Here is a 20241-nt window from a genome sequence, read left to right as displayed (position 1 = left end):
CTTTTCCTCTGTAAGATCCTGCTATAAACCTTGTAACAGAAATTAGTGAAGTGTGCTATCCATTCAATCACAAGCTGCTTTGTTACTAGTAACCCTTGTTTGTTTATTTCAAAGGAGATAAACAACTTTTCTGATGAGTTTAGCTTTATCCAGGTAATATCTCAACTGTTGATATACATCTAAAGAGAGCAAAATTAGTTTCCATTTTATTCATAGGTCTAGGAAAAATATGAAGAGTTGGACTGCTTGGTTCAGGACTACTTCTGTAAGGGTCAGCCTATCCAAACAGATCATCAAATGTGGCTCTTTGTAAACCAGTGCACACATTTCAGAGACTGCCCTAGCTGAGGTAACAACAACAAGGAATGCATTTTTTTAGGTCAGAAATTGCAACATAAATAGGACCTGCTGGACAGACAGTTATGTCTCTCAAAGGTTGACATGCCTCTGGAATAGGCTACCAATTCACATTAAACAGCCCCCTATGACCCTGTTTAAGCATAGCCTGGATGACTAGATAGGAAACCATAAACTCTTTCTGAGGATTTCACCTATGACCCTCCTAGATATGGTCACTCGTTGCTAACCAAGATCTTATACTTGGTACACACGGCTAGGCTTATAAAGATCTTTGGGTCAACAGCCCAGTAACCACCTATGAACCTAAATTTTACAGGCATTATTGTTGGTTCAAGGTGGGTGGAAAGGTTAGTTTTTTCCATTACAAAATTCAAGTCCCAGGCTAGGGCCAGAACTCTCCTGGGAGGTCTGAGGTGGAAGATGACCTTCAGGAATTATTTGACTGCTGGCCTAGATGCAAAGTCTGCTAAATTGACCTGCCACGAAGTTATCCTATACTGGCATGTAAACTACTTTCAGAAGCATGTTGGGCTCCAGAGCCTGCTCCCAGGTCTGTACAACTAGCCTGCAGTTATGAAGACAGCATGTTTTACCAGTTTAATTATGCTTACATAACTGTGGTACTGCCTGAGATGACATTCAGTATCCCAGATTTCCACACCGACTGGAAGTCTTTAAGGGCTTCAATAACAACCATAATGTTTGATATTTATTTTGATATTTACATGTACTTTTTCCTCTCTGGGAACCCAGGTGCCCTGTACATTCAGAGCCAAGGTGAGGGCACCCCAGATTATGCCTAAACCATCCATGATCATGGACTGATTTGGAGATAGCTGAAATGTATGCCCTCATCCTTTTGCAGCTGCATCATCCACAAATTCAGTTCCCCCCTTACACAGAACACAACTATGGTACACTCCATGGATGGAGATGCTGGCTCAAAGCACTCTCTGGAAATTGCGGCAGTTTCCCATGTGCAATCTTTCTAGGAAAGCCATCAGAAAGAGGGATATCAAATGGCCTGGTATGCCTAGAAACAGTGTGTTATGACTGACATTTCTGATGTCCTAGAAGATAGCAGTCAATCAGGACATTTCTGGCTGGGGGCAAAATGAATTTCTGACCATGGGGAAAATGCCCAGTTTGCGGAGTCAACACAGAATATATTCCAGTGTCCCACTGCATCTCCACCTTGGTCTACACTCGTTATTAGGCAATCATCTGGGTATGGGTAAAGATGATGCCCTCAGTCTTGCAATGTGCTTTCACAGCGGCGATATGCTTCTAAAAACTCTGTGCGCTAGCTAAACCAATGAGCATGGAGCTAAAATGAAAGTGGTGGTCCCCTACCACAGGACTTAAACATTCAAGTGTCCCTTAAAATGAGGACATGGAGGCAAGCATCTTTAAGGCCTACTATCACTAAGAAAGCATGAGGTCCTCAGAATGGGAGTAGGATCTGCGGAGTGCCTTGAACTTTGGAATATTTAGAAGCATGTTTTATCTTGACAAATCTAACATGGGTCTTCAGAATCCATTCTTTTTGAGTATGGGAAACGACCCTGAATAAAACCCTTTTGTCTGCATAAAGGGGACAGGTTCTATGGTTAATTACGTTAACATCTCTTGTAACATTGTCCAACAAGGTGTTCTTAAGTCTTCTGAATATGGCAGAAGACCTGTTTTGTGTGGTCTGAAGAGAAATTGAAGCTTGTAACTTTCTGGAGACAATATGTAGAACCCACTGATCTGTGGTTACGTCTGACCAATGCTGTTAAAAGGAAGCTTACCTAACTCTTATTGTGGTCAGGGTGGTGTTTTGTTGGGATTGAGAGGGAGGAGGCTGGTAGAGTCACAGTTACTTACTGCTGGGGCACGGGCCTTAGGGTGCCCAATGTCTTCTCCCCCCTGCCTTCTTGCTGCCATTTTTTTTTTCTGTGTGGTCTTACTCTTTGGCAGATTAGCCTCAGCTCTGCTTCTGGTAGTAAGGGCCTTTTAGGAGGGTTACTTTTTGCAGCATTTTGGAATAGGTTGGTGAAACATGCTTTTCTGGTCTCCATGGTTTCTCCTTGTCCTCTAATGTTTTGAAAATAGTGTAGGAATGGGACCTGAAGAGCAATTCCTTACCTAAGGGTGACATTAAGGAATTAGCAATGTGCATCTCTTTGTGATTGACTCCACAGTAGCAACCCTGGATGCTATACCTACAGCATAATTCATACATTTTACAATATGTTTCATATTGGCAAAGCAATACAGACCTTGAGGACAAAAGCCCTCAAGGTTTAATGTGCCCTCCCTAAAAGTATCCTGTAGTTTCTTAAAGACATGTTCCTGGTATTTCAAAATGTGGGTCTAGCAATTCAAAGTACTACAGACAAAGTTTGCTGAAGTACTGCTGAAGCATACACTTTTTGCCCAAATCTGTCAAACAAGCTGCTTTCCCACTCGCTTAGAAAAGACTGCATACAGGAGCCAGTCTTGTTCCTTTAGCAAACTCCTAGGACAATGTATCTAGGTATGTTCTATATTTTGTTGTACAAAAACATATGATGTCCCTATACTCTACAGAAGTGTCAGGCCTCCTGGGACTTGGGGATTGGAAGTTTGACTCTAGGAAAGTAGCCTCAAAGACATCCAAGATGACTTTTGGACTGGAGGAATAGGTACAGGTTTGACAGGACCAGTCAAGGAGGGAGGACATCTGTGACTTGTACTCCAGTTCCTACTCCAAGGCAGAAGAATCAGATTCTCTCATGACGTAGATTTCCCTCTTCCTTTTTTAAGGAAGGACCCTAACATGGAGGACTGTTCCTCATCAAGCTGTAGGATACTCAAAAAATGAAGGAAACGTCCGAGCCATTCTGGCTCAGTTTTTGGAAGGAGGCTGGCCAGAGGCAACTGACTAGCCAAGAGGCAGCTCTTTAGCCTTGCCTGAGCAGTGAGTCCCAGGTGTCTGGATCTTGGTAGACGAAGCAACTGTTGGGGATTTGTGAACCTGAAGGAGGGCATTCTGGAGGTTTTACTTCATACAGGCATGTACACCCACATCAACAATAACCAATGGGAATCTGCCCTAATCTTTTTTAATAACTAAGCAGTGTTCTAAATTAGGCACTCTGCCAACATTCAGCACAGGCTTTTGATGTTTTCAGTCCAGACGGATATGGTAGGGGTCCAAAGACATGGTGATCTCCCAAGGGGCATCAACAGAGACCACATTCATAACTGACACCAGGGCCAGGGGCTGTATGAGTGGTTCTGCAGAGCTGATGCCCACTGACGTAGGAGTTTAAGGTGGACTACCCAGTTTGATGGGCTGCTTAGACTTCTCCTTGGAGACTCACTTCTCCTGATTTATTTTCTTTTATAAGAGGCATGTTTTCCTTCTTCTGCAACTCTGCAAACCATACAAGTTATTTTGAAGAGGTATGCTTCAAGAACTTCCTACCTTCTCTTAGTAATCTTCAGATGAAAGCCCTGGCAAATCTGACAATTAGTGACGTCATGCTCCAGACCTCAGCCAGTATAGACTGGTTATAGTAATCTTTGGGCAGAACCTGACACCTACAAGTCTTCCGTGGCAGACATGCTTTGTGTATAACATTTGCTAATCAGATAAGTTTATTAAAACATAAACCTGAAAAGGAAAAACACAATACAAATTTTCAATGATACAGGTAGAAAAGGCTCCTAAGTAGGACAACCTTCTGCCCCTGCTCTTTTAATTGTAGACTTGGACTGATGCTGGAATGCAACATACTCTCTTGATGCAATTTTCAATGCAACAAGAAAGAACTAAAGATGGAGTGGGCATATGTCACCTATATGCCAGGCAGATGAAGTTGTCTGAGGTAAGGTGATGTCAGCTGAGCCATAAGGGAAGGATGTTTAGCTCTAAAAATCAGGCTGGGTGCCACAACTCAGCCTACTATACAGACACTAATGTTATGACTGCAGCAGTGACCCACACAAATTACATCAGCTGCTGTAGCCATACTTGAGGCACACACAAACAAACACTTGCATCCTGCGTGTATACTTGTAGAGACCTAGTCACTAGGAGCAAGACTTAAATAAGATAAGCCAGACAACAGTAATCATCCACAACCTACTAACTGTGTGAATATATACAAAAAAGCAGAATAATACAATCAATGCTGCTTTTAAACAAACACTGAATGACAGTAGGTGGAAGCAAAAATGAAATTAAAATTACCACATGGTTCTTGCAATAAGAGCTATTTCAGCCACACCTGAGATATACAGAAAAAAGTCCCAACACACACAGCCCAGCATGTATGCAAAACATTTAGTTAATTGGCCCTGCATAATGAAAAACACCAACGCCAAACTTCAGTATGTTAACCATGTAAGCTGTTGAAAAGTTTAGTCAGTGCATTCTGCTGCTTAGTGACAAAGCAACATAATTATGCACCAGGCAGTGAGTATGATATGTAGAAGCTAACACGTTAAGTGATGGAATTAGTCTATTCTCAACAGACAGAAATGTCACTCAATCTACAGACACGCCACATTTTAAGGCAAATTCTAAGGTGGTGTAATCTACCCCCTTCTCTACCAAATGGGTACACAACCTATTTAAATGTTTATAAGCAGACATGATGATCCGGGAACTTTACCTCAAATATATAACTGGTGTCAAAATCATGGTCTGATACTAAAGGCCAAAACATGCATTACTGTATCCTTTGCGAAGTAGTCTACCCAGGGAACTACCACATTGACAATACTCCCTAAGAGTTGACCCAGTTGTTTGGGTTTTGGCAATTTAATAAGGGCAGTGACCTAACTTTCAACTAACATGTGTTCATTGTTGTGAGAAATTCCTTCTATATTGTACAGCTTATAAAAAAGGGACTGTGTCTAGATCTATTCAGCCCTTATTTAGACCAGTCTTTGAATATAATACCCCCTTTGGCATGTATCTGTCCAGATACATGTAACTGGAATGCCCACAGAGATACCTTACTAAAAGGATACAAGTCCTAAACAATATGTCATACATGGACCGACTCAAAGCCCTGTCACTGTACTCTGTATCCCATAGTCTACTAACTGGTGACCTGTGTCTGCCATACAAGGCATCTTCCAGCCCTCTACTGATTTACTGCACATCAGCAAGCCAAATGGCATCAGAAAGACCTGGTCTAGGGATCTTAACCTCCTCTACATCATCAACATGATTTAGAGGGACAGGTATAGTTCACAGACAATACCACTGCTGTGGAACAGATTCCACAGCCATATAAAACAAAGTTCATCCCTGTACATTTTCAAGTACAACTTACATCTATGGATGGGAAAAGTACAGTTGTGACCACTTACCATAAATGTAGATGTTCGAGTATATTCACTGTTGCAGTCATTACATTTGGGTAATCTACTGGCAGGTTGCCCTCAGTCGGCCTGATTAACAAAGTCTTGGGTCCTGTGTCGGTTGCTGTCTCTTCTTCCATGACGTCAGGGGTATAAACCATGCAGCCGACACCATTACATCAGTTTCTTTTGCCCCAGATGTCAGGTGCCCCCCAAATGGGGAGCAAATACAATTAAAAACACAAAAAATATACATCCAATCCCAAAAGCAAATACACCAAAAGGGCTTATAAGCATAGTGAAAGAAAGTATAGGTGTAGTCAGAGAAAAATAGGGGGCTGGAGGGAGGGTAACCAGGACTGCAACAGTGAATACACTCGAAAATCTACATTTATGGTAAGTGTAAACAACTGTACTATGTTCTTCGTGTTTCACTGTTGCAGTCATTACATTTGGGTAGATTCCCAAAGCTATGGTAGGGTGGAGGAAATTATACAGCATTAGCTATAAGGCCCTGCAGGACAGCAGTGGCAAAGCCAGCTCTGGATTTAGAGAAGAAAGGTAAATGGTAATGTTTGGTGAATGTATGAACGGAGCTCCAGGTAGCAGCTTCTAGAATGTCTCTGGTAGGAACACCTCTGAGAAAGGGTGTAGAAGTAGATGCAGCCCTGGTGGAATGAGATCTGATCCCCTGGGGGATAGTTTTACCATGGTGCATATAGCAGAAATTAATACAATGGCTTATCCATTTGGAAATAGTCTGCTTTGAAACAGCCTTTCCCTCTGCCCCTGCAGCAAATGCCACCAGTAGTTGTTCAGATTTTCTTTGAGATTTTGTCCTGTTTAAGTAAAATCTAAGTTGTCTGTGTACATCCAATGAATGCAGAATCCACTCCCCCTTGTTCTGTGGATTGGGAAAGAAAGTTGGGAAATTAATGGTCTGATTAAGAGCCACACTGGATACCACCTTAGGCATGAAGGATGGATTGGTCCTGAGAGACACCCTGTCTGCATGAAAAATGATGAAAGGCTCCACTGCCATAAGAGCCTGTAATTCGGAAATCCTACTAGCTGAAGTGACTGCTAAAAGGAAAGCTGTTTTCCAGGAGAGAAATTTTAAGTCTGCAGTAGCAGCTGGCTCGAAAGGAGGGAGAATGAGTTTTTCCAATATAAAACTGAGGTCCCAGGCAGGGGTTGGAGCTCTCCTGGGTGGTCTTAAGTTTTTGGCCCCTCTGAGATACTGCTTCAGTAGAGGATGAGAGAAGAGGGGAGGTTCTGTGTTGTAATCAGCTGAAATGGCAGAGGCATGGATTTTTATGGAAGAAAAGGACAGGCCCTTGTGAAGCATCTCAGTTAAGTATTGTAAAATCTGAGGAATATTGGGTACTGCTGTGCTTATCCCTTGTGATTGATTCCAGGCACAGAATCTTTTCCATTTGTCAGCATAAGATTTTCTAGTACTAGGCCTTCTTGCCTCCAAAATTACATCCATCACTGGTTTGCTGAGGGATGCTAAGGGTGAATTTAGGTGATTAGCCATGCTGCAAGATTCAAAGTTTGGAGCTGAGTGTGCAGAATTTGGTTGTTCTGCTGAGACAGTAAGTAAGGTGTCTGAGGTGCCACGGTGGAAGGTGTGACACATTGCGCAGGAGTGGGTACCAGTCTTGGCAAGGCCAATCTGGAGCAATCAAAATAATTTTTGGTTTGTCCTGTTTGACTTTTAGTAGAACTTTGGAGAGCAGAGGCAGAGGGGGAAAGGCAAAGACTGATAGGTTTTTCCAGCTGAAGGATAGAGCATCCACTTTCCAGGCTTTTTTGTGATGAGTTCTTGTGCAGAATTTGTCCAACTGATAGTTCTGGGGTGAGGCAAAAAGATCTGTCTGGACTCTCCCATTTGCGTGTCAACATGTTGAAAATCCGTGGTTCTAGTTTCCATTCATGTGGGTCCATGAGATTTCTGCTTAGTTTGTCTGCCAGAGTATTCAGCTTTCTTGGCAGGAACTGAGCTTGTAATTTTACTTGCTAGGTCAAGGCCGTGTTCCACAATGCCATGGCTAATCTGCAAAGGTGGTAGGACTGTGTACCCCTACTGCTTGTTTATGTACCACATAACCATGGTGTTGTCTGTCTTTATCATTAATTGTCCTGGATGAAGATAGTCCTTAAAGGCTGTCAGTGCATTCTGTACAGCTAGCATTTCTTTTTGACTGATGTGAAGGTGCATTTGATTTGGGCTCCATTTGCCCTGAATGCACTTCTCTGCCAAATGAGCCCCCCCAAGCATAGTCTGATGCGTCTGTAGTTGGGGTTTGGGCAGCAGGGGGTGGAGTGAATGGCAGTCCCTTGTTTTGGTGGCAGGCCTCTGCCCACCATATGACTGCAGCAGTATAACACGATGAACATCTCTAGTTGCAGGCAAGGTATGACAGGAATCATTGTTTCCAGGCTGTGACAATGTTGACTCCATAAACTTTTTAAGTACCACTGAAGTTTCCTCATATGCAGTCTTGCATATGGAATTAGAAGAATGCAGGAGGCCACAAACCCCAAGAATTTGCCTTGCAGATAGCAGGGTTTTTGTGGCCACCTGTTTGAAGTAAGTTACCAAATGAATTTGCTTTTCTGGCGTAAGGTAAGCCATCTGGACAGTTTATTCAAGCTTGCACCCAGGAATGTCATTTTTTGAGAGGGTACCAGTTGTGATTTATTTTCGTTTATAGTGTACCCTAGACAAGTTAGAACCCTTTTTACAAACGCCCGATGTTTTAGAAGAATGTCCCTGTTTTCTGCCTGAATTAGACAATCATCCAGGTATGGATATATATGAATATTTCTTTGCATGCAAAAGGCAATTACTGGAGCCAGGCACTTTGTGAAGACCCTGGGTGCAGTAGATAAGCCAAAGGGCAGTGCAGAGAACTGCTAATGCAAGTAGCCTGCTTTGAAGCGGAGGTATCTTCTGCAAAATTCCCTGATTGGGATATGCAGGTAAGCCTCTTTTAAGTCTAGAGTTACCAACCAGGCATCTTTCCCTAGCATAGGAAGTAACTGTTGATGAGTCAGCATCTTGAATTTTGGAATGTCCAGAAATGTGTTTAGAGTAGATAAGTCCAGAATTGGACACCATGATTTGTCTTTTCTGGGTACCAGGAAAAGCCTTGAATAGAAACCTTGTCCCTTTTCCTCTTCTGGTACTGGTTGAAAAGCCCCCATGTTCATGAGGGACAGTACTTTTTTGTGGGCCTCTGCCCACTGATTTGGGGGCAGGTCTGGCCATCTGTTTGGGATTGGCAACGTGTGGAAATGAAATCTGTATCCCTGGGATACTATATTTAAAACCCATTTGTCCTGGGTTATAAGTTGCCAGTTTCTTGCATGAAGTGCCAGTTTTCCCCCCAAAGGGGCGGCTAAAAGGTAAGTGCTTGGTAAGTGTAAAGGGAAGTCATTGAGACTACTTACCATACGGAGGTGTCTTGTTGTTTCCAGATTTGGAGGAGGAGGAGGCACCCCATTGTTTTGTTCTAAAAGTCCCTTGTTACTGAAACCTGGAGCCTTTGGAATGTCTGGGTTTGACTTGAGTGGCTCTCAAAGGAACTGGAAAGGACCAGTTCTTAGTAGGCCAGTGCCTACTAAATCTTATAGGTTGCACTTGTAAGAAATCTTTCACAGTTTGCATAGATTTAGCTTCATCTTCCATCTTTTTTTAAAACTTCTTCAGCCTTATTACCAAAGAGACAGTCCTGTTGTAAAGGAGCATCCAGCAATTTTGCTTTAACATGATCAGGCAGAGTTTGCTCTTTGAGCCAAGCATGCCTTCTTAGCACAGACCCAGTTAGAGCAGCCCTGCAAGAGGCCTTCAAAGAATCAAAACCACATTGCAAAGTAAGTTTTCCAACTTGTTCAGCTGAATGCAGTAGATCCTGTAAATCTTTATTTTCCACACAGTCAGAAATTAATATTTTCTGTTTAAGCAGTCCCATGATATGTTGATATTTAAGCATATGAAATTGACAGTTTAAAGCCCTGGTTGCCAAGGTTGCAGAAGTGTAAACCTTCTTACCCCATCTATCCAGCATCCTGGAATCTCTATCAGAAGGGGTAGGACTTTTAGCAGTAGAAGCCTTAATGCCCTTGGGACCCTGAGAAATGGTTCCAGGATCTGCAATAGGATTTTTGAAAAGGAATTTGTGGGAGTCAGGAACCTTGTAGTATCTGTCTGGCTTACAAGGAGCCAGAGGTAGAGAATCGGGAGCCATACTAGATTCTGAAAAAACATCATCAACAATGTCTAGAACAGGAGGTATAGCCAAAGGCCTATGCTGAGGTAGAAGAAGAAAATCCCTAAGTCTCTTTTTAGATTCAGAGAAATCCTGACTTTCCCAGTGGAAATGTTCCCTTAAGGTATGTAAAGTTTCCCCAAAAGAAAAATCATAAGGGGGAGAAGCAGAAGGAATGGAATCTTCTGCATCAGAGTCCTCATAAGTAGGTATAGACAAATCCTGTTCATTAGAAGAGTCAGAAGAAATAGAATCCTGTTCAGAAGATTCATAATCAATGTCTTGCCTAGGCCTCTTAGAAGGGGGGGGGGGGGGGTTGGCTACCCCGGATCAGAGTAATTAAATCTTCAGCCATTTTTATCATTTGTTTTTTTAGGCATAGGGGCCTGCACACGTGGCCCAGGCGGCATTTTTTTAGGCATAGGTTTAGAGTTTGGCCTTAGTTTTGAAGATGGCATTGATCTAATATACAAATCTATAGGCCTGAAAACACCCTCAGAAGCCGGTGCCTGCACAGTGGCTCTGGATCCATCTACGGTAGAGACATCCATGGGTTCCATAATTGAAGCATCTCGTGGCATACAGGACTCTGAATGGGTCTCAGTAGAGGCCTGCGAATCAGAAGTAGCGGGTATCAGGGGCTGCGAAAGCGCCTCACTGAGTACCGGTGAACTGACAACTGGCTTAGGAGAAGCATCGTCGTCAGTTTTGGACCTCAACGGCCTGTCTCTGTCTTTTTCTTTGTGTCTTTTAGATACTCCAGTAGTCGGATTGCTAACCGATGACATTTCTGGATAATTAAAGCGTGAGCCAAAATATTTAAAAGCAAAAATGTACCGACGTTTAATAGTGCGTTGATTAAATTTAGCACAAAACCGACAGCAAGGTATGTTGTGGTCAGGGCTTAGGCAAGGAATACAGTACAAATGAAAATCCTTATGAGGTATTTGCTTCCCACAAATAATGCAATTAACTTTTACTGACATCGGTAAGGAGCAAGAAAAAGTTTCCCTAACGGGGTACTTAGCTTTTTAGTTGAAGACTTCGGTTCTGAAACTCGAAAACGAAAATTTCAGGAGTCGATCGACCGGCACTTGCGAACTGCTACTGCTTCGGGCACCACGCGGCAAGAAAGACTGATGTAATGGCGTCGGCTCCATGTTTTATACCCCTGAAGACCTGACGTCATGGAAGAAGGGACAGCAACTGACGCTGGACCCAAGACTTTGTTAATCAGGTCGACTGAGGGCAACCTGCCAGCAGATTACCCAAATGTAATGACTATAACAGTGAAACATGAAGAACATTAGAAAATTTAACCCTGGACTGCCCACTGTACTTATAATGGAAACAAGCAGCTCCTAAATGCTCTAGCACATGCACATGTCCCCTTACATTATCTATGGTATGATCCCAGTTATTCTTATTAGGGGTAATATACAATTATCAACCATGGGGTGGGTAAGGCCAATCAACAGCCAAATGCGATTGGTTATTTCAAACAAAAAAAGGGAAAATGGCTAGGCTTATAATGGCCAAAGGCAGCTAGCCTTATACTTACCAATGAACCTATGACAGGAGTTTAGAATTTCAAGGCCTTATCAAATTTCTTCTCATGAGGCCCATTACTTTACATATTACAGACATGAATGGGTAGAAAATCTGACCTGTGGAAACTGTACTTAAATACAAAGTAGAAGTGCAGACATTATGGGAGCCACTGACTTCACATTTGCATGTACTACATTTTAAAATAGCTGGTTTACTGTTTGATCTTACCAACACTTTTCAGCTTCTCTTCAAGGAGTTTCAATGTCTGCTGAATTGTTGCTCCATCCGTTGGTGCAGTATCTGCACAAAGCATGCCAAGTAAACCATCTAGCTGTTGGGACAACTGCATAAAATAAATAAAAGAACTATGAAGTCTTCTGGAGAGCTGAAGGTAAAGCTGTGTTAACAAAAAATATAAACTTTCAAGACCATCTAGATACCAAATAACGTTTCACATAGAGACCTTTAAAATATCAGAAAAATACCTTAACTGTTTCCAAGGAACCTAGAGGTTCCTATGTTGAGGTCTCACATGAAAGAAAGTAAGATATCCCACAGTCATTTCATTTTTACTCCTCCAGGTGACTGATTCTTACTTTAGAACAGTCTTGGTGCAAATGCAATGAAACATAAGTACAGAAAAAAAGTGTGCTATTCAAAATCTTAACATACTTTGCCTGTATTTTGATTTTGCTAAATTAGTGAATTTGACCAGTTTTTGGGCGGCTGCGGTGGTGCAGCGGTTAGCATTGCCGCCTCACAGGAAGAGGTTTGCCGGTTCGATCCTCGGCTGGGGTGCCTTCTGTGTGGAGTCTGCATGTCCTCCCTGTGGTCACTTGGGTTTCCTCCGGGTGCTCCGGTTTCCTCCCACATTCCAAAGACATGCTGTAGGTGGATTGGACACTCTAAATTGGTCCTAGGTGTGAGTGTGTGCATGTGTGTGCCTTCTGTGGAAGGTTGGGTGCCGGGCTGGCAACTCGACACTGTAAAACTCCACTGCCAATCATGAGTGGACAGGTGATCTGCTGTGGCGACCCCTAACTGGGAAAAGTTGAAAGAAAAAGAAGTGAATTTGACCAGTTTTTCTTTCCAATCAAATAATGCAGTAACTGCATTATATGAGTGAAGTAATACATTTAATTTCCTTTAGACAACAAAAGAGTTGGGGATATTTCCTTTTGAATTTTATAAGGTTAGTGAACTAATTTCAGTACCCAACTGAGCTGGCTGTACATTTTAAAATGTGCTCATGGCTTGGCTTGAACATGTTTGTCTTCCTTACCCCAAACGGAAACTGAATCTAGGTGTAGTCAAAGAACCATGTTCTCTGAAACCACAGAAGATGATGCAAGGATGTTGAAAGGTACTCCTAACTTTTGTGAAAAGGCAAAAGTCAGAATGGAAGTGGTGATGGCTCCTTCACAACAGAATGACACACAAATCACTTTTACATTTGCCAAAATCATTCAGTAATGATTACAAAGATGTTGGGCCAGATTCAGTAACACCTACACTAACTGTACACAATCTGTATTCAAGAACATCCCTACCACATTTTTTGTGCTTTCTAGTCACTCAGTCAGAGTACACTAAGTATACAAGTAGTCTACACTTTGTGGTAATCTTTATGAATCCCCCTCAGTATTTAATGGTCCAAGATCATCAGTGGGAAAACTAAAATTAGGAGGAAGGTGTAAGTCACGCTTGTGTTCTCTGTTCATTCAGAATTGTGTACACTTTGTGTAGGCATTAATGAATCCAAGGGACTGTCTAAACAGGGTCTGATTACCACCTTCTAATTCTGGAGATTGAGGTAGCGTGGTCTTGAAAAACATTCACAAGCTTTCTCAATCATCAGTACATGCATGCATTCCCATCACACTGCAGGAGATCTTAGGAGAGACCAAAAACAGAGCAAGTCCGCTGACTAAAGTTTCATAACATTGCTCTCCCTTCTGATAAGACACATTATTTTGGTTTTCCAACAATTACTTTGGTAAAATAAGTCTGGATGAACTGCACAATTGTATTTCTCTGGGCTTGTACGCATAATGGGAAGGAACATGGTCCTTGTTTACATTGGATGTAAATCAGTTTGTTGAAAAACAACATGACTGACTAAAAATGTAAAACCAGCAGGCTTACAATACTGCTCATAGCCTGGTTAAAAAATAACTGTCAACAAAAACTTTTCATTATGTAGCATCGTGGACTGAAACAATTCTACATTAGAAAGAATTCAGAATCACACTATAAGAACATATGTTTTTCCTGTTTTTACCATAAATACAAATAATGTAACAAACATACTGGACACAACATAAAACCTTCGCCACCTAGGAAACAAGCCTGTACTCTAAATTTCAGTCATACTTCACCCAATATGTAAAACACACTATGTTTGTAATATTCAGATAACAACAAACATAATCTGCAAAGAAATGACTTATCATTGCTGGAGCCTTCCTGTGTCCTGACAGAGTGCTCTTCAAACTATCTGGAGATATACAGAGCTAAGTATATTTTTCTGGCACTTCAGAGTTGTGTACTGTTAATTGTTTGACTCATTTTATATCATTGCTGGCTGACCAGATTTGCGCACTGTTATTTTTGCCTCACTGTATAGTTTTTCAGATTTCTGCTGAAGGTGTTGGTTTTTTTACCCACCCTCCCTATTCCTGTGTTGTTGTTTAAATTTAGGGGCTTTTGCAGCTGCCCACCCCCAACTGTACATTTGGTCTGGGACACTCCCCCCAGTCCCAGTCCCATCTCTTTACCTCATTCTACCTAACAGACTCCTCCTGCACTTGTTTTTAGTCATTTTTAATTTAACTGCATTTTTTAAAACTGTTTGGTCTAACATTGCTACATACTCAAGTGTGCTAGCTTGCACTGCATTTGAATTGTTTTTACTGCTGTTTTAGCTACTTTTCTGTATATATATATATAAAAAATAAATAACTCTAAGCCTGTTTCCTACCTTTTCTGTAACTAGTGTAGTCCAGATTCAGATTTGCTGTATCCAGGACTGTATATGTAAGCTTCTGAGCCCACCCACGCTTTCTGTGTTGGAGGGAAGCCTTCTAGCTTATCAGTGGGAGTGGTAAGCACTAGGTAACCTATCTACCACATAAGGAGTGGTTCTGGCCCAGAAATTGTAATTACTGGCCGTTTGGGCAGTTTTTCCATCTCTTTCAACTTTCTGATTTAAAAGCCAACATTTGCACTTGTTCCCCCCTTTCCTGTAACTAGTTTAGTCTAGATACAGATTCTTAGTTTTAGCACTTGAATTTGCTTATTCGTGATCAACACTTGTTCAAAACTTGTTGTAAGCACTAAATAACCTACTAATTATTACAGCACTCAACCTTCCTCATTACCTAGAGGAAAAAAGTTTTGGTACTTACTTTCCTCACTTGCTTAGAGAAAAACAGCTCTTGTACTCACTTTCCTCACTTATCTAGAGGAAAATATTTTTTTATTCAGGCATGTCCAAGGGTCAGCTCCCAGTGTTCTCTCCTGTCTATCTGATGAATCTGGGCATCTTGGGGCAATGTAGAAATTGCCTGACGTACACAGATAACCCTCTCCTTCTACCACCCAACACTACAACCTGTGAGACATGCACTTATCTAGCCAAACTGGAGGTAAAGCTCTCTCCAAGCAAGACTGAACTTGACAGTCAAGAGGAGAAGGTAAACACTTGCACCACACCACACTCATCACATAGTCTCACTAAATCTACACCACCAAAATCCACACATAGAAACACAAAAACATTTGCGGTGGCTCTCAATAATAATATGCTCAAGCAACAGAGACCTCCAAAGCAGAAATGCAAGCAACATCCACCCCCCAACACAACTCAAATGACACATAGCCCGCAGACTCAATGTGCCACTCAACCGCAGCCAATAAGGCAAAACAACGTACCCAACACACTAGTCATAGGTGACACTATAGTCAGGCACACTGATGTCCCACTCACCAGGCTAAACAAGGAGAAGGTTACTGTCAGGTCCCAGGATCCCCCACATAACCCATGTAATCCGGTCACTCCACAAGTACAAATATGACTCTGTCATTGTCCATGTTGGTGTGAATGACCTGAGACGTACCTCCCTGGACTACATGAAGAGAGACATGGAAGAGCTCTCCGATCTTGTAGCCCAGGCAGGTATGACCCTAGCCCTGAGTAGCATTCTGCCATCACCCAGAATGATGCCGCAGTACAAGGACAAAATGACTGACTTCAATAATTGGCTAAGCTTCTGGTGTCATTCTAAAGGGATCCAGTATCTGTCTGCCTGGGATGACATGGTCGACAGACCACGATGCATTGCCAGAGATGGCCTGCACCTGTCACCCCTGGGATTCTGGATACTGGCTAAGGTTCTTGCCACCCCTATAGTGTTTTTTTTAGGCAAGGTTCAAATGACAAATTCACCACCGTAACAGGAACAGGCAAGCAAAAACTGAGGGTGATGCTACTCAATGCTAGAAGTCTAAATCTCAAAATGCACTCACTCGAGGCACTCCTTAAAATGGAGAACATCGATATCTGTGCAGTGACTGAGACCTGGTTCAAGGCTCTAGAGAGCACCCCTGCACTACCAGGCTATAACTCATACCATGAAGGTGTTTTACATTGAGGCGCTAGAATAAATCTGTGCTTTTTATGTGTTTTTCGAGGACTCTTGTGAAATTTATTCCATTCGGATTTTGGCTGTTTATAACTCATACCACACTTTTCGGCCATGTAACCTGGACTGGAACACCTAAGGCGGAGGTGTGTCCATATTCATTAAGGATATCCACACCTCCAGACTAGTTGCTCAGCATAATGTAGCCGAGATTATCCAAGTGCAACTAACTCTGGAAAAAACTGCAATCCAAATTGTAACTTGCTATAGATCCCTCACCATGCCCCAGGATTCCCACTCCTCTTTTCTTGATGTACTGGAAAATATTAGGGTTCAACCAAACACCCTAATAATGGGTGATTTCAACTACCCCACCATTAGCTGGGAAAACTACTGATGTACCAACTCCTTCACTCAATGCTTTCTGGAATTCATAAACTCCAATGCCCTGGATCAACTTATCCACACCCCCACAAGGGGCAACAATATCCTAGACCTAGTCATTACCAACATGAGTGACTGGTGTTCCACACCTGAAGTCAATGCCTCATTGGTCCGATCCGACCATAAGCTAATTACCCTAGATATTCACATCCTGCCCCCACCCCCACCAAGGAAACCATGGTAAAAAATTTCTCCAAAGCCAACTTCATGCTTCTTAAGACAGAAGTGGTGAACTTCATGACACCCATGCAGATGGACAATACAGTTACGACTACTGAATCCTACACAATTTGCACTTTATAAGCACTTACACGAGTGCAAGGATCGTGCTATCCCAAACAGAACCAAGACGCTATCCTCCAAAAAAGGAAGCCAATCTGGTGGTCTCCTGCCATAAACAAACTGTACAACAAAAGGAAGAAACTGTTGCAAAAGAGAGTAAAATCCCATGAGTGGAGGAACTCCCTGGTCAGCCTCAGTAAGAAGCTGCAATCCCTGATAAAATCCTCCAAAGCTATTTACGAAAACAAAATCGCCACTGATTCTAAAGACAACCACAAAGCATTCTATAGCTATGTCAAGAATCTCAATGGCAACACTCAGATCTGCTCTGAGTTACAGCACAATGGCACTAAAGATACAGACCCAACTGATATTGCCAACATCCTGGCAGATAGGTTCAGTGCTAACTTTACCCCCCCTTGCACCCCATAAAGAGCCCATCTCTATACCAGAAGAATGCAAAGTTCCTGTAATCATGGCTGCACATGTAAAAAACACACTCTCCAAAGCCAAGAGCACAGCATCCATGGGACCAGACAACATCCCAGGCTGTGTTCTACAGAACAAACTGGCACCCCACCTAAGTACCATGTTCAATCATAGCCTCACCTCAGGCTTTGTGCCTGCTGAATGGTGCAAAGCGATGGTTATCCCACTCCACAATGGGGAGCCACCAAGGACCTCGGGAACTACTGCCCCATTAGCCTGACGAGCCTGGTCTGCAAGGCCATGGAACGTATCATCATGGAACTTATAAACAAAGACATTGGTAATCTCCAAACTCTGGACCCCACCCAGTTCGGGTTTGTAAAAGGCAGATCATGTCTCCTAAACCTGATAGACTTCTTTGAAGCAGCCACCAAAGCCGTAGACGAGGGTAAGATGGTTCACACAGCCTATCTAGATCTTGCCAAGACTTTCGACACCATCCCCCACTCTGTAATTATAGATAAACTCACTAAACCAGGTATAAATCCCTATGTCACAAGATGGGTTGCCAACTGGCTCACTGACAGAACCCACACTGTGAAAGTAGCAGACTCCATATCCGACTTCAGACCAGTGGCAAATAGAGTACCACAGGGTTGAGTCCTGGGTCCTCTCCTGTTTGGTATCTACTTCTCCCAAAGTACAGGCTAACACAGAAGGTCTTTGGCTAACGAAGTTCGCAGATGACTGCAAACTAGGAGCCATAATCGAAACTCCTAATGATGTGGGCATCCTACAAAAAAGCCTCATTGAGACAGATGCCTGGTGTCAAAGCCATGGCCTCAAGCTCAATGCCAAAAACTGGCTCACTGACAGAACCCACACTGTGAAAGTAGCAGACTCCAAATCCGACTTCAGACCAGTGGCAAATAGAGTACCACAGGGTTGAGTCCTGGGTCCTCTCCTGTTTGGTATCTACTTCTCCAAAGTACAGGCTAACACAGAAGGTCTTTGGCTAACGAAGTTCGCAGATGACTGCAAACTAGGAGCCATAATCGAAACTACTAACGATGTGGGCATCCTACAAAAGGGCCTCATTGAGACAGATGCCTGGTGTCAAAGCCATGGCCTCAAGCTCAGTGCCAAAAAGTGCATTATCATCCCCTTTGGTAAAAACTCTGTACCCATGAATTACAACATAGGCGGTAGTATACTTAACACCGAAAGTGTGATAAGAGACCTTGGGACCCAGGTGGACAGTTGTCTCTCCTTTGATAATCACATTGCCACAGTAATCAGGAAATCCTTCCACATGGCACACCTCATCACAAAAGGTTTCTCATCCAGAAAAAAAAGAGGTAATTGTTCCCCTCTACTCATCACTCATTAGACCCATTATAGAGTACAATGCCCCTTTTGGTATGTACCTCACAAGACATCTACAACAACTGGAAAGGCCGCAGAAATACCGCACAAAGAGGATTACCGGCCTCAAACAGATGCCCTACGCAGACAGTCTAAAAAAACTCCAGCTTTACTCCATTGCATATCGCCTACTCAGAGGTGATCTCTGCCTAACATACAAAGCTATGTCAAACCCAGAGCTGTTGGATATGCCCCACTTAAAGAAATCCCAATCCCTCCGAGCTACATGCTCTAGGGACCTAAACCTTGTCACCACAATAAACAGAACATGCCAGAGGGATAGATTTCTGTCCCAGAGACTTCCCATACTCTGGAATAAACTACCTATTTATATCAAACAAAGCTCCTCATCAGCACTCCAAGAAAAATCTTAATGATTGGATGGGAAATAGGAAATTCACCCCGGGGATCACTTCTGTGGTTCTGCTTGACTGTGGCACAGGAAAATAATTTTCTTGGGTGGCAAAAGCCAGGGTACCTTTTTGGCTGGGCTTGTACAGGCCCCAGGGCCGATAGCCTAGTACCTACCTATAATGTAAGTGGACTATTTACCATTTTGTTGCCAAATACAAAGTCCAGGTGTCTGCCACCATTGAACTTTCTTTACATTGTTAACACACAGCTGCAAGTTATGTTCCTCTGCTAGGTTCATACGGTCATTAATCAACTAACAATGTTCATTTTTAAGAATGCTGCCTGACAGCCCCGGGCTTGTGCACTTCCAACCATGTCTCCCTCGGGTCGGGAGGATTTGGCTGCAGTGCAAGCACAAGGCAAAGTCTGAGGGAAACCCTTGACATTCACAAGACAACAGGATGGAGCCAACATGATACTTTCATTTCACATAATAATGAGCTAACAACTTGAATGTAAGGTGTGGCACGTTGTTGTGACCACTTGTGCACTGCAGAGCCTGAATTCAGTCAGGGAACCTAATTTAGAATATTTGCCAGAGGTAAACCATTTGTACAGCCAGCTTTAATATCATTTCTACCAAAAATCATTCATAACATATACTGCTAATTCTCACTGCCATTTCTTAACTTTCTAACTTTGGTATCCTTAGTTTTGTATGAATAACAGCTCATACATAGTCATTACTGGTTCTGTTACAACATCAGATTGAAACAACAAAACCATCAATAAGCATATACCAGTCATCAGTCATGCAAAACCAACAACGCCAAAATCAGAGACACAAAAACTTGTCAATGATGAAACGGCCCAGTATCCTGTCACATAAGAAATGGCAATAAGGCAGATAACACAGGAAACTATGGCAATGTTAGAGGAGATAAGAGGCATTAGGTGGGGTGACAGGACTAGAACAGATTTGTGAAAGAAAAAAATGGGTGAAGGAATTAGCAGGAGGAGAAAGTATTACTGGAAAGCAAAGGGATATGCAAAGAACAGGTCTTGGAAAAGGATGAAGATGAAAGGATGACAATAAAAAGGAGCAGAATGGGAAAAATTAAAGAAAGGATCCT

At 42.5% G+C, this 20241-nt stretch overlaps 1 protein-coding gene across 1 annotated transcript in view; it reads right to left on the bottom strand.

The window, feature by feature from the left end:
• The window catches only part of SESTD1 (SEC14 and spectrin domain containing 1), a 1957182-nt gene that overhangs the window by 588034 nt on the left and 1348907 nt on the right, over positions 1-20241 (bottom strand). The window contains exon 15 of the mRNA XM_044075265.1: positions 11760-11874. Coding sequence (XP_043931200.1) covers positions 11760-11874 — 115 coding nt within the window. The remainder of the gene's footprint in view (positions 1-11759; positions 11875-20241) is intronic.

The sequence above is a fragment of the Protopterus annectens genome, chromosome 6.part0 (assembly GCF_019279795.1).
Source record: "Protopterus annectens isolate FY-2018-M chromosome 6.part0, PAN1.0, whole genome shotgun sequence".
NCBI lineage: Eukaryota > Metazoa > Chordata > Ceratodontiformes > Protopteridae > Protopterus > Protopterus annectens.
Note: the sequence above shows the minus strand (reverse complement) of the source record. Positions and strands in the feature narration are given on the sequence as shown.